Source organism: Chamaea fasciata, unplaced genomic scaffold, assembly GCF_029207755.1.
Source record: "Chamaea fasciata isolate MVZ Bird 193981 ecotype frontalis unplaced genomic scaffold, bChaFas1.0.hap1 SCAF_5, whole genome shotgun sequence".
Lineage (NCBI taxonomy): Eukaryota > Metazoa > Chordata > Aves > Passeriformes > Sylviidae > Chamaea > Chamaea fasciata.
The window spans coordinates 63,666,370-63,680,835 of record NW_027094090.1 but is presented as its reverse complement, the minus strand read 5'-3'; the positions used below and the strand labels follow the sequence as shown (position 1 = coordinate 63,680,835).

Here is a 14,466-nt window from a genome sequence, read left to right as displayed (position 1 = left end):
GGACCATCAGTTTGCCAATGTAATGGGTTTTCACAGCCAGGGGAAGGTAAGCGCCAAGGATTATTAATAGCGTTCCTCGATTAGTTAAGGGAAAGATAAATGTGACACCACCAACAAAACCCCTGAATATCTGATACCAGTGAGGAGTGGGTATCACCCGCCGAAAATAGAAAGAGCGAGAGAGATTATATAAGTGGGGTTCCTACCCCGAGTTCCACCTCTTTTTGATCACCTCCCTATCTAGCACCTTTCCAAGCGTGCTAAGAGAGATCCAAGAGGTAAGTAGCAAGAAAATGCGCAAATTTCCACAGCAAACGTGGATTCACCACCTCCAGGAAAGAAGCAGGACCGTCGCAGATAAGGGTATCTTCCATCACTCCGGCCTCATCCCCCTTTCCACAAACAAAAGTCCGGAAACAAAGAGATGCAAATCTCTCAAAAACTGAGGACTGGCTTCCCGCTGAGAAGACTTCAAATGAGAAGAATAGATCATTAAAAGGAGAAAATAGATGAACTCATTGAGGGGGAATGAGCAGAAAAGCAGGGGAGAAGATGGAAATGGCAAAACCGGGAAAGGAAGAAAGTGAAGAAGAACTCGAGCAACGGCTCGCGAAGAAATTTTACTGAAATAGCCAGCTGTGAACCGAAGACCAAAAAAAACACACAAAACCCAGAACACGTCTAGAAATGGCGGCTCTCTTTCTGCACAGACGATTGTAAGCATTGGGATGAAGTTGCTCTCTTTGGTGCGGTCACTAGGAAGCTAAAGGAAAAGAGTCGTCCTTTTTGCAAAGGACCGCCGTCTTTCTGCTTCAGATCTTGGTGTGAGGGCTTCGTGCTGTTCAGGAAATTCTGCCTGAATTGTTTGCTTTTGGCAAGGGTGGGCTGATTGCTACTTAGTTTATTTGGTCGTTTACTTAGTAACAATATCATCATTCTGACGCAGGTGGAAGGGGTAGTTGATCGACACAAAAGTTTTGGTGCAGACAGCTTGGAAATCCACGGCGTGTATTTTGCAAATAGTTCGGGCAGGAAAATTGGCAAAATCTCAGAGATAAAGGAAAACGCGTCATTCATCTCGCAGGGATGATGAGAAAAAGATGAAGGGTCGAGTGAGAAACTGCCAATTCGTGAAACGCCTTTTTTATTAGAATAACAGTTCCAACTACAGGTTGGTGGTTAAAAGCTTATGGAAATTTGCTAGCTGTCCATAAAGAGAGACACTGCTGAGGCTGGAGCTGGGCCTCACCACTCCTCCATGTCAGATCCCAGCTGTCTGCTTCGCAAACCCTATGTCGCTGCTTTCACCTTTCTGGCTGTGTAGGGTACACACGGCTTCTGAGCTGGGGGAAATGTTATTTACGCTCTACAGATGGCTCCACCTGATCTGAAGCCTCGTTTTTCTGACACCTCTCACTTTTCGCCTCCACAGCATGACTGGGCCGTAGAGGGCTGACAGATCCGATGACGGAGGGAAAGCGGGGCAGTTCGCGCATCGTTAGAGATGCGGAGGGAGCCGCGGGTTCCCATCCCCAGGACACAGATCCGGAATGCGCCTCTGGCCGGTTTGCTTGGCATGAGGCTAGTTAACCTGATCAGTGTCTGCCAGCACAGCAGGCAGCGCTGCGCATCGCCTCTGCCAGCCACCGGCTCGAGTTACCCCCGAGGGCAGCCTTCCAAATGTGCTCTGCCTTGTCAGCAGAGCGGGGTTAACACCGAAACACGAGTCACCCGCTAGGAGAGCATCTTCACTGGCGGGTGGGCAGGTGCGCTCCTGTTTGTCGGGACCTAAAAGGAAGTTCTGTGGCTCAACAACGGGTTTGCGAAAGATTCGTAAGAAAAGGGGGAAAACCCGTGGAGACTGAGGCCCGACTCCTCTTCGGACCGCACCGACTCTGCACGCAGCAAAGCAGGGAAAGCAGAGGGCGATGTAGCGCTGGGCCGGCGGTGTCTGCGCTGGGAGCAAGAAGAGATTGTTCTCTCTTCCCTCAGTTAAGGAAAGGTAAAGGGACGTCAATTTCATAAGATATGGCACATTGATCGCTGGCATGTAGCTGCATATTGATGGGTCTGCACATATCCTACGTTTAAAAAGGACTAAAAATAGGGTTCTAACCCTGAACTCCGGTAAAGCAAGAGACCCCAATACCCCGAGTGCTGTCTTCTGCATCCTTCCACCTGCCAGCTCCAAAACAACAAGGGCCGCTGAGTGAGAACGACCCATGCGGGAAGGTGCGCAGAGCAATCTCTTTTGTTGGACTGCTGTTTATCTCGGTTCGGCATCCCAGAGCTGCTCTTTCCCTGTAGAGCTGGGAAGGATGCATTCAGCCTAGGGAGAGGGACTTGGCTCCACCACCCATCTCCTTGTTTGTCCTGGGAGAAAACTAAGCATCTCTTGCATCTCGGGAAATACACGGAAATGGGAAGCCGCGGGGGAGGGAAGTTCCAACGAGAGAAAAACGACGATCCCTTCCACAATGAAAAGGCAATCTTTAGGAAAGTAAAGGAGAAGGGGAAAAAAAAAAAGGGGGGGGGGGAGCACCTCACACCTCAATGTCACCTCCTCCTCCGTCCTTCTGCGTTCAGTGACATGGTAATGACTGACCCATTGTAGCTGAACTTGTGCCGTGGGGGAAAAAAAAAAGAAAAAAAGAAAAAAAGAAAAAGAGAGAGGAAAGAAAAAGGAAGGGGCTCGTACTTTTAAAAGCACCGAGCAATTACGGACAGCAAAACCCGAGGCTATGCATCAGCCGCCCCGTTTTTGAGGCTGCTCTCCGGCGACCCCATTCAGAGGAGAGGTGTGATTGTGACAGTGGGACCAGGCCGTACCCGTCGATCGCGCCCGGGGATCTTGCTGCCACCGCTCTGTCCTCCCCCGTCTCTCCTGGAGCAGCGATGCCAATACTCCTGCAGAGATCTGCCCTACTACTGGGCCCTAACCTTGGCTACCTCAGCCTAAATGGCTCCTGCCCAAACTCTGAGAGCAAGTTGGACCATTTGCCATATTTTATGCGAAAAATGGGCACAGATTCTTGGAGGAAAAAAAAAATACCCCTAGAAAACACATTACAAATCCTAAATGCTTTCTCTTTTTTTGACGCTAATGGGAAGTGCCCAGTCCTGCCTGAGAAACCCACTACTGCACAGGAGCTCCTCACGAGTGTGTTGTCACCTCGCTTCTCGTTTTGCCATACCCTATCACGGTATATACTGCAGCATACTGTGCATTACAAACGGGATCTGTAGGATTCGCTGGGATGTGATAATTAATTCAGTGAGGATGATGCTTAATATGGACTTGCCCGAAAGAAACAAGGTCTAAAAGAAATATGTGTGTGAAGGGGAGGGGGAAGGGAGAAGGGGGAGATGTTTAAAGTGGTTGAAAGATAAGGCAAATGTTCAAAAGCTACATTACATTTGCTTCCCGACCTCAAGAGCAGCTTGAAGTTTGGCATATGCTGCAGTTCCTTACTCATCACCAAATATAACCGGTAAAGCTCATCCTGACTTACTAAAGGAAAAGGCTCTGCTCTGCACCACTGGTTTTTGCACCCGAGGACTTGACCTTGGCAAAACTCTTTCTCCAGCCGGTATCACAGCAGACTCTGGCACTGCTCCAGTAAGGCTTAGGCTCCAGCCTCCCAGGGAGCGACCCCCACCCGCATCCTCCCCCACCCCAGTCCCCACAAAGGCATCCCCGTGCCCTCTCTCTAGCTGAACCCTAGCGTCTGTGGACTACTTGGTGCTCTGCAAACCGGAGAGCGACAGCCCACAGCACTTATCCACGCAGAGCTATAGAGCTGGCACGGGTCCAGCCTTTCCCGGTGTGCCATCCCCACACAGCACTGCAGCTTTGGTCATATGAGCAGAAATGATGAGAAAAGCACTTTTTAATCTTTTCGCACTTGCTTCCCTGTTCAAACAGTTGCAGGATGGCTATGACTGACTTGCTCAGCGCTGAGGATATCAAGAAGGCTGTTGGAGCCTTTTCAGGTGAGTGCTTTTTTCTATTTTTTTTTCTTCTCGCTTTTCCTCCTTTCATCTCTTCAGGTTGGGATAGCTGTGCATTTATTTCAGCTATGGGAAGATTAGAGGAACTAGCTAGACAAAATTTCAAATGAGGATATGTTTTCAGATGTTCAATGAATGCCTCTGACAGGTTTATGAAGTACAAGGCTGCATCCTCAGCAAAGTTGTCCTGCACGTTACAGAGGTGAAACATTTATTTTAAAGGAAAGTAAGCAGTAACTGCGGACAGACTTTGCTTCTACTGAGAGCATACTTTCAAAGAGAACAAACCCCTCGGCGAACCAAGCTGCATTATATCTTGGTGTGGGATAGAGAAGTCAGCAGTGGATGTCGGCAGCTTCCCACTCATTCCTGAAATTTAGTTTCAGATGTTACAGAACTCCTGTTTCCCGTTTCAAGGATATAAGAAACCACTCTTGTACTACCTATGCAGAATCCCCCGGTGGGCTTTGCTTTTCGGGATGGACAGAAGGCAACAGTATAGCAAGCAGGTTCACTGCTCGACTGCAGGGGCTCTCTGCAGGTCGAATGGCTGCAGTGGTCCACACTTCCCTCTTAGACTCCTCCGGGTATCAGATGTTCCCTACCCGTCTCATTCATCGTGACCCCCAAAACTGACGGCAAACCCTCTTCGTGTTTACAGAGATTCATGTAGTTAAGGTTGCTCTCAAAGCAAGCCAGAAACCGTGCTCCGGGATGCACGTTATCCCCCCCCCCCCCTCCCCCAAACTACCTGGCTGACCGCACCATCCCGGGGAGCCGCCTCTGTCTGTCCTGCTCTGTGCGATGACCTTCCCGAACAGAAAGAAGCGCAAGACCCGCTGAGCCCGGCTCAGCTCAGAAGCCGGAGAGTCAGAGAGAGCGACAAATTGCTTTGCTGGATCCAGCAGTTGTTTTACTCATTAGCCTCCATTGTTTTGTGACCATCTAAAAGTCCTGGAGCAGATGCAAATAGCAGCAACTAATGACAAATCTCAGTCAGGCAGATCACGGAAGACTGAGCCTGCTTAATTTTATGTAATGGAAAAATTTAATGCGGCGGGAATAAGAATGCATGGGGGAAAAAAAAAAGTCCACCGCACGTTTTGGAGGTCACTGTATGGTATTTCTCATCTACATCACAGTTGTTAGGCTACCTCGGTGAGACAAAAGCGGGTGCGGTTAAAGGACAAAAGAGGTGGAGCAGGTAAACTCGGCTCCGATTTCAAGGGCTCTGGGTTGTTTGCTTCTTTCCTCCCCGGAGAAAGCTCCTCACAAGGTCTTGCAGGCAGCGCGCCGTGCAGCACTCCCTTGCAGAGTCTGAGCTCACACACCACGATTGCACATTCCTTTAGCGGTTGAATTGCAACACTGATTTCTAGTAAGTCTCCAGGGAAAAAAAAAAAAAAACAAAACAACAACAACAAAAAAACAGTGCTCTGAAACACTTCTCGCCAATGCCTGAGCTAGAGCATTTTTGGTTTTTTTTCGGAGGTGGAAATATCAAAAAGCGACAGCTATCTAAAAGTCAGTCTGCTCTCAGATGTCTGCTCTAGTGTAAAACTTAAAAAAAAAAAAAAAAAAAAAAAAAAAAAAAAAAAAAAAAAGGTTTAAGGCACTGAAATGAGACCAAGCACATTAGACCTCAGCTCCCAAAGCTCACAAGTCTCTCACAGACTTCTTGTGTGACCTTGGGCAAGTCTCATCCTATAGCTCAGCTCTTCATCTGCAAAACGGAGACATTGCCCCTCTGCCTCTTTGTTTATTTCCATTAGCACCTGTGAAGCACGGATGATTACACTGAGTACACCCAGCTCCTACCACAGCTAGGCTCCACTGTTCCTCCCAGGGCAGGAAAAACAGCAGCATGGAAGAAAACCACGGGTATGTGTTGGTGTGTGTCTTTCAATGACTTTTCTAAGTAGTTCTCTGGTTTTTCATCTCTTACAGCGGCTGAATCTTTTAACTACAAAAAGTTTTTCGAGATGGTAGGATTGAAAAAGAAGAGCCCAGAAGATGTGAAGAAGGTTTTCCATATTCTTGATAAAGATCAGAGCGGTTTCATTGAAGAGGAAGAACTGAAGTAAGTAAAGTTACATCCTTTCTCAAATATCCCCACCTTAAGAGTCTAATTTCCTGTGGGTTATTTTTACAAGACTCTAGGTAGTAACATAGAGCTCAAACTCTCGACTAGTATTTGTGTGCTATGCCAGCTGTTTGCTGAGCACATGATCTAAAGAGTGTTGGAGTTAGCTAGTTGTCACTTGGATTGCAGGATGCCTGAAACACACGAATGGTTAACACCTTACAGGTAGTTCTTCAGCCAAATGCAGTTTCAGAGTAAAGTGCTTCTGATTGTTAAAGAAGGTCAACAACAAAAGACACAACGCTGGATTCTAACTTAGGTCTCAAATCAGTAGTATAAATAAATATGAAGTGTAATTGTTCTGTGGAAAAAACAAAACAGCAAAACCAAACCAACCAACCAAACAAACAAAAAAACAACCCAAACAAACCTTTTTTTTTTTCTATGCTTCCTCCTTAGGTTTGTCCTGAAGGGCTTTACCCCAGAAGGAAGAGACCTATCAGACAAAGAAACGAAGGCTCTTCTGGCTGCTGGAGATAAGGACGGTGATGGTAAAATTGGCGCTGATGGTATGTAATTAGAGGAGTTTGACAGTAGCAACTGAATATTACCCTAACACACAAGAACTGAGGAAATCTAGGAATCACTGGGCGCTGTGACCTTCTGAAGGGCACAGTTTGGGTTTAATGAAATGCCAAGTCCTGCTCCATTTGCAATACGTTGCTTGGAGGCGTTAGAGGAAGAGGAGCCGAGCTGTGACACTAGAGGGGGCCGGAGCTTACAGAACACGGCCGTGGGTCGGGCACTCCGCAGCGCAGGACTAAGTACCCAGCCAAACTCTACTTCAATTACTGTAATTTGTTGATATCAGTGGAGTGAGGATCAGGACACTGCGAGTTCAGAGATCGAGGCTTGTCTATAAAGCTTGGAAAAAATAAAAGCTGAGCGCGAGCATTTCTGCTTGATGTTTAGTTAGCAGGAAAGTAGTGCATGACTTAGTGAAGCAATGCTCTTAAAAATCAAAGTACACCCATTTTGCTACAGAATTTCTATACAATAACAGTCTACTCAGCTTACGCTAGTGTTTACGTGGGTCTTCACACCTAAGAAAGCTTGTCACTCCCTTTTACTGAATATGAGAAATACAAGAAAAGAACAACTTTTCCTCTCACAGCATTGCTTAAAAAGCTAGTTCTGTTTTCTATTCCCCCTTGGGATGAATCAGCTTAGCCTACATAGAAAATTTCTACTTTTTTTCCTTTTTTTTTTGGAGGTGAGAGTGAATGAAACACACTGAATGAGACAAGAAGAGATGCAATTCTAAACTAAAGCTTTCCTCATTGCAGGAGATAGAAGTTTGTGGCGAGTACTAAATCACCTAGAGAGCAGGCAATTGCTAGGGTTTCGACATATCAATAAGCCATATCATAAGTTAAAATCTAAAAAACACCTAAACTCCCTCATATCTCTCTGTGTTACCTGATCTCTACAATTTTTAAAAACTGTTATCTCAAAAAAAAAAAAGGCTAATTAAAAAAGAAATAAAAAGCAAGTTAACTAACACAGTCTCCCCACTTAGAAGATGACACACAAAATCACCCATTGCGGTATCAGTCAGGTGATGCACACTGGCATATCAGTGACTATGGCCATGTTCCTAGACCAAAGCCTCTTAATTTCTCCAATCATGACTATATTATGGTTTAGGCGAAGCTCCTGCTAAACTTCAGCAGTGCTGCTGAATCCAGTGTGGGTGTCATTTCTTGACACTTCATATTTTTATTATATGGGTCTTATTTATACACAGTAAAATTAGCGATAGTAGTACTAAAATCACTGGGCAAATTTTTCAAAACAAAACTTAATTTGGGTAAGTAAGCTTACCGCTGATCCACCAACCTCATATCAGATAAATTTTCAGCTGTTCCACAAGTCTGCAAATCAAAAGTAATCTTAATTGGAATAAAAGAACAATATTGCATAATGATTTTTGCCTGTACAAGAAAATACAGCGTTAACCTTTATATTTAGGACTACCATAACTTCCTTTTTTGAAACAATGCCTGAAACCTAGTACATTGTAATAAAGCAATATGGAATGCCTCTTCTCATTATCTTTCTTCCGCACCTTTACTCTTCCCTAACTTTGAAATGGAATTACTCTCTGTTTACACTCGATAATGAGAAGAGAATGATGTGCTTTTTTCTTTTGATTCTTCTGACCATATCCCTACCATACAACACTACCAATTTCTTTTCCATTTCTTAAATTTTACTTTAACAGCCGATTTTTACACCAGAAAGGCTTGAAATACATACAAAAGTTAACAGCTGGGACTGAGACCAAAGGATGAGGAGGACAGATACTTCCCAGCTTTTCCTTTGGCCCATAAATCCAATTCAAGAATATAACTACATATGTAAATAAAGTGTAAAGTCACAAACGTACCATCACATTCATATGCAGTATTGCAATGCTGCATTTCTGTTGCAAACCAATTTTGTTTCCCTGCAGCTGAATTGTCAGGCATTGCTTCTACCCCTTGTTTCAAACATCAGCTTCCTAAATCACTAAACAATCACAAACAAGCAGCCTTTCACAGGGGTTAATGCTAATTCTCCTGATGGCCCTTGAATGCTGTCCCTCAGAAGCCCACAGCAGTTGTAAGAACTGATCTTTAGGGATTTTTAACACCACAGAGACAACTTTCTCAATTGTATCATCATAAACATTAATCCCAACCGACTCAGCTGCCTTCCAGCTGAGGTCTCACATTACTAATTTTCTCTTAGGTCTCTTGCTTCAAACCTTTCCTCATTCCTGCAAGACCACTGAGCTCTGAAATAGTTTCAGCAGTTTACCTCTTGTCCAATCATGGTTTGAACTTATGGCTGAAGAAGCAGTTTCAAAGAGCTGAAAACTTTCAGCTTGTTCCTGTAAGACATGATCAACTTCTGTGCCGTGTCAAACCCCCTCCATATTCCACCAATGTGGTCAGAAGATGATGAATCTGAAAAAAATTGCAGGTCAAGGCCAGGCTATCTCATAACACAAGCAACCTTAGCTTCCAGATCAGGATAAAAAATCATGGTGAAGCAGCTCTACTAGCTTTGGGAAAATATTAATAAGAAAGAAGAGAAAAAAAATGAAAATTTCTTGTCATAATGTTGTTTAAAATCTATTTTGTGTATTGGCATTGGACACACACATCATGCCTTTCAGTTTCTTGGCATTAATAGACTTGAGAAAGTACATAGAGAACTTTCAAAGATCATGTATTGTGGGCAGCACAAATCCAAATTTTTAACCCTATAAATCAAAATGCTGTAAAAATGTGACATTAAGCATGCGAAATTACAGCTATTAAGTCATGACCTTGCCAGGTAAAATTCTTTAAAAAAAAAAAATTTGGATTTCTTATCCTGCTTTGTGCTCTTCTATCTTCTAAAATAGATTAGTGTAAGTCATTACTTATGAAGTTTCCTAAATAGATTTGCTGTTCAAAGAAAATACAAAAAACACAATCTGAAGAGGGAAATCACAAGCTACAACATGTCCTCTGTAATCATGTCTGTCATTTCAGTAAAATACTAGAGGGCATGCGTTAGGCTGGTATATAGTACTAAACTGTACTGAACACAGTGAAACAGCCCTCTCCTTTTAAGTCAGAGCTTTGACACAAAACAACTAGTAAATTATTTTACACGACAAAATGGTCTAAATCCTTGCAATTTAAAGCCACTATTTGTGCAGAGAAAGACATTCCTTAATTTTGTTTGGAAGGGTAACTACAGCTGGAAACAAGGATGTAGTAAATCACAAGGATTCCCTCACTAATGGGCCAGAGGCAATAACCATTTACAGGCAACGGATATACCATGCCTTATCTCAGAAGTTCTGCATATATGAGTACACTTTGTAACAATGCTTCTACAAACCACCTGTGGTTGGATTAACCTTCATATAAAAATAAGTAATGAACTAATTTAGAAGATTATGCACCTGGAATATCTTCAAAATATTTAAAATGCACAGAAAATTCTGGGAAAAGTGAAACTGTAGCAATTATTCAAGAAGGAGTTTTTAATGGTTTGTTGGCTATCAGAAAGTACCTATGAAATACATTGCTATTAAGTGATAATAGCACTATCAAAATGTATTATAGAAAATATTTGGCTGCAAGTCTGAATAACCTTTTCCAAATATATTCTGTAGATAAAAATTATTATAAAAGGTATTTAATTTAGCTGTAATAAGTATGACAACTTGTTTTAACAGTATACGCATAGTTAGTTCTCCCTTTTGGAAAAGTTCCAAAGATTCCAAAGATTCATTTCAGTTCATGTTTCTCTCTGCAGGACTTATTCACACAGATGTTTAATAATCACAGCCTTTCTCCTTTTCTGCCCAGAGTAGTTGGGGGTTTTAGCACAAGCACTCCATGTTATCTCTTAAATTCAGTTTGCAACACTTTCAATCTTAGTATTCACCATGTACAGGATTTATACATGTTTTGTGTTAGTAATCTATATCACTAGTCCTAATTTGGATTTACATCTTTCAAAATGATGGATAAATTTGGCAGTAATTTAAACCCTCTGATATTAAAAATATATATTTTTTTATTTCTCAGTCTGGTTTGTCTGCACTTGGCAACATGTTTTCTGGACACACCATCAAAAGTGCTATCTGTTTGCACACAACAGTCAATTAAGATCTCACTTGTTTAGAGCTTAGCATTTTTCAGCTGAACACTAGAATATTCTTTTAAACGCCTAATTTTCATCTTCTATCTTTTCCAGTTGCCAGACTTTAGTCTTCATTATGTCAAACTTCAGTAATTTTTTCTTGAGCCCTTACAGACGACTGCCTCCCCTATTTGTCATTTTCCTCTTAGCTGATTATGTTAAACCCATAAAACACTCTCTCTGCATACCCTCTAATCCCTTTATCGTCTTTGTTGCCCTTCTTGGGATTCCCTCCAGTCTGTCATTTTCAGTGATCTGTGGCACATACAACTGTGCAAGGTATTCTCATGTGTAACTCTTCCAAGGTTAGATGGAGTTAGGAATTAAAACCAGACAGCTATTCACCAGGACACAAATGTGCCTTTTCCATGCTTTATCTGCCCACTGAAAGGCTATTTATACACTAAAGCATAAAATAACCCCAAACTGCAGTTAAATACATTTATGTAAATATTATGGATGTACCATTAATAAAAGCCACACCGAAAAATCCTGGCTCTCTGACACCACAGAAATTTTTCTCATTCTTAAAACACAGTCAAAATTGCCACAGAGGTTGGTATCAGCCTTCTGTTTTTGTAATCCATCATTTTCACTCAATTTACAATTACAAAATTGATTTTAAGTGCAATATAATTATAATATGGGACACAGATACTTTGAAAGACTCATTAATTATTGTCTTTGCCAAACTCGGATATAAAAGACATTTATCTCACTGCAAGATTAAATTTCTAGCTCTTGCCTTCATCCCATTGAGATTTACAAAGAAATAACCAAGAACTAATCAAGTTCTTCACATGAATAGTCTTGCAGTTTGGCATGTATAGCATTTCTCCCTTACTCTCAAAAAATCCTTTCATTTCACTGTAAAATTTCCCAAATCATACTTCCTCTTTAATTAACTTGGATTTCTTTGCTCTTCTGTTATTGTGATGTTTCTGCTACACCAGTGACTCTGTATTCATTGTAATATGCTTCCTCCTTCTTTAAATTTTGGTTTTTTAAATATTTTTAAAAATTCTTTCCCTTTCTCCAGAATTTGCAACAATGGTGGCTGAATCATAAAGGCTTTGACCAATGCAAACCCTTCACCCATCCTTCATGCCCAATTCCAACCACCTCCTGCTGACTGCTTTGGCTCCTGTTCTATTTATTTATGTTATTTTATACTCCAGCTCTGTTCTCTGCAATCCTGCAACTCTGTAATTGTGCTGAAAGACACTGTTAAAATAATAAAGGTCACATCAATCTGGGTTTTCTTCTCTCTCACTACAACTTGTTTCTTATTTCATGTAGGCTTGGCACATGCTGAGAGAAAATGTTACTGGTTTTCTGCTGACATCCCTGCTGCTTTATCCCTAGCTAGGGTAAAGTAGGAAGAAATTTTAAAAATTATTTGGGATAAAACATGCATATAATGAGTCATTCAGTCCAAGTCCTGAACTGTGGCAAAATTGAATGCATTATTTTTAAGCCATCCCTGCTAAATGGATGCATACTCATAGCCTGGAAAATCTCTAGTGATGGCAAATCTCTAGTGATGGCAATTACCCAACTTCATTTGGCAGTTTGTTCTTTCAACTTAATCAGTGTTATAGCTAAAAAAGTATTTCCTAATATTTAAACTACATCTCCCCTGCTGCATTTTGGTGATCAGTAAATTGATCGTCATCTGTATAATTTGTTAAATTTACCTGGCGCAGGGGGATTTTTAGACAAAAGGTTTGACAGGAATATCAGTTGGTGCCAATCACACATGAAGATAACTTCGTAAACTATTAAAAAGCAGTCACTTCTGAAACACAGGGTATGTTTACTACAATGTTACACAACTATCTAGGACAGAAAGAATGGCATACTCACAAGAAATAACAGTATGGATTTCAGGAAAAAGAACACTAAGATTCAGGTGTGACACTGCAGTAGATAATCCCACTGCTAAAACAGTAAATCAGAAAATCCCATCAAAACGAATTTATTGTAAAACTTTACCAGAGAAGTGAATATCTTCTTTGGAGTTACATATAGGAAACTGAGACTTATGCTAAGGAAATGATTACCCAATAGTAAGCCTATGACAGAGCTCAATACTTATTTCCCAAATCCTGTTCAGTAACTTTGGCACCAAGCTTATGCTTTTTACCTGTGTTGGTGTTGGTGTTTTGCTTCTAAAGCAAAGACTAAAGCAGGGGGGAAATCCTTTCAGGCAACATCTTCTCCACATCTTGACAGGACATTGATTATTACTGCAGCAAAAAGGAAGGGTATTTTCCATTTCTGTATTCCAAACTATTCCCTGCAGCAATAATACCTTATTCAATTTAGATTTATTATCGCAAATTTAGTAGAGACAAAAAGATAAGGCTGAAAACCTGTCATCATCACACTGTACAGAATACCATCCTCTGCCACAGCGATTACCCAATGCTACTCGGGAAGCCAACAGACGTTCCCTAAAGCCATTCTAGATCCTCACTCTGTAGAAACTCGCAAGGAAGATTTTTGCTGAAGATGCTGTGCGTTCAAAAGAAATCCTTTGGTTTTGCACACTGTATATACGGTTCTGAAGGATGTATTGATTTTTAAGTATTCTAAATAAAGCAAATGAAAACGGATTGCAATGCAGCGAGTTTATTTCCTGCTTTTTCTCGGCAGCTGCTGACCTCGCGTGGCAATAAAACCTCATTACAGGAGCACACGGCCTCCGAAAAGGCATCCGGCATCCCGCTACTGCAGCAGAGAGAATGAAGGTCCACGGAATTCGAGAATCGACATAAAAGTCGCTGTATAAACAAAGCCCTTTAGAGTCCCTTTCTATTCTCTGAAGCTGCAAGGATTTGTATTTTAATGCTTCACTGGATGGCACAAAAGCTGAGATTTTATCCAGGGCTTTAAAAACAAACAAACAAACCCAAAAAACAAACAAACAAACCCTCAACAGAGCAAATAGCAAATAAATAATGCCACTAATGAGTCTAAAAAATAATTATAGCAGATTACGTGAAATAAACCAAGTTACAGCAACATCAATGGCGATATTTCACTCACATAAAAGTCTTAATACCCCAATGATTCCTGCTTCAGTCTTTCTTCATGTTGTTACCTAAAACATTCTAGAACAAGCAATACTAGGTGCCTCATTTGGCCTGAAAATTTTCAGCCATTAAGTGATGGAGAAGGTGAAAAGAAATATCCTCTTTTTTTTTTCAAACTGAAAAAGTTACAATGAGTAGAGGAGCCTCCAAAATACCATCTCTACTTTTCATGCTGGCAGTATAAGATATTCTAAACTTGCATTTAGTTGGTTTATTCAAATATGCAGCTGGTATACTCAGACCTTGTATTCTGAGATCTTATACTCAAAATTCTCAAACACTCTATTTAAACACACTTCCCACCCACCCCCCCCCCAGAATGCATTTTAAATTAAAAGTTCAAATTTCAATATGCATCCATCGCTGAAGAAAAGAGAAATTCAAATACAAGTGTAATAGAAGTAAATCTCTGCCCAGAGACAAAATTACTGTTTTATCAATTGCCATCAAACTACTACTTTCCTTTCATGGCTGGATCTTCAAGGTTTCTCTTAGACTCTTGCTTTTCCCACAAAAATTTCTTCC

The 14,466-nt window shown here is 41.6% G+C and overlaps 1 protein-coding gene across 4 annotated transcripts; it reads left to right on the top strand.

Annotated features, from left to right (window-relative positions):
- The first annotated feature begins 226 nt into the window (after nt 1-226).
- PVALB (parvalbumin) lies at nt 227-14,466 on the top strand. 4 transcript variants are annotated; one of them, XM_066184038.1, is made up of 5 exons: nt 227-278; nt 3,926-3,993; nt 5,959-6,091; nt 6,554-6,663; nt 11,883-12,100. In XM_066184038.1, the coding sequence occupies exons 2-5, from the start codon at nt 3,933-3,935 to the stop codon at nt 11,909-11,911; spliced, it is 333 nt and encodes a 110-aa protein (XP_066040135.1). In that variant the 5' UTR covers nt 227-278; nt 3,926-3,932; the 3' UTR covers nt 11,912-12,100. The 4 variants fall into 4 exon arrangements, with proteins under 4 accessions (XP_066040135.1, XP_066040136.1, XP_066040137.1 ...); XM_066184039.1 differs by lacking the exon at nt 227-278 and adding an exon at nt 3,473-3,491; XM_066184040.1 differs by lacking the exon at nt 227-278 and adding an exon at nt 3,601-3,619.

Excerpts from the sequence above, each read along its gene's own strand:
- PVALB (XM_066184038.1), top strand. The coding sequence starts at position 3,933 with ATGGCTATGACTGACTTGCTCAGCGCTGAGGATATCAAGAAGGCTGTT. Across the intron at positions 3,994-5,958 it reads GGCTGTTGGAGCCTTTTCAG|CGGCTGAATCTTTTAACTAC; the intron begins GTGAGTGCTTTT and ends CATCTCTTACAG. Across the intron at positions 6,092-6,553 it reads ATTGAAGAGGAAGAACTGAA|GTTTGTCCTGAAGGGCTTTA; the intron begins GTAAGTAAAGTT and ends CTTCCTCCTTAG.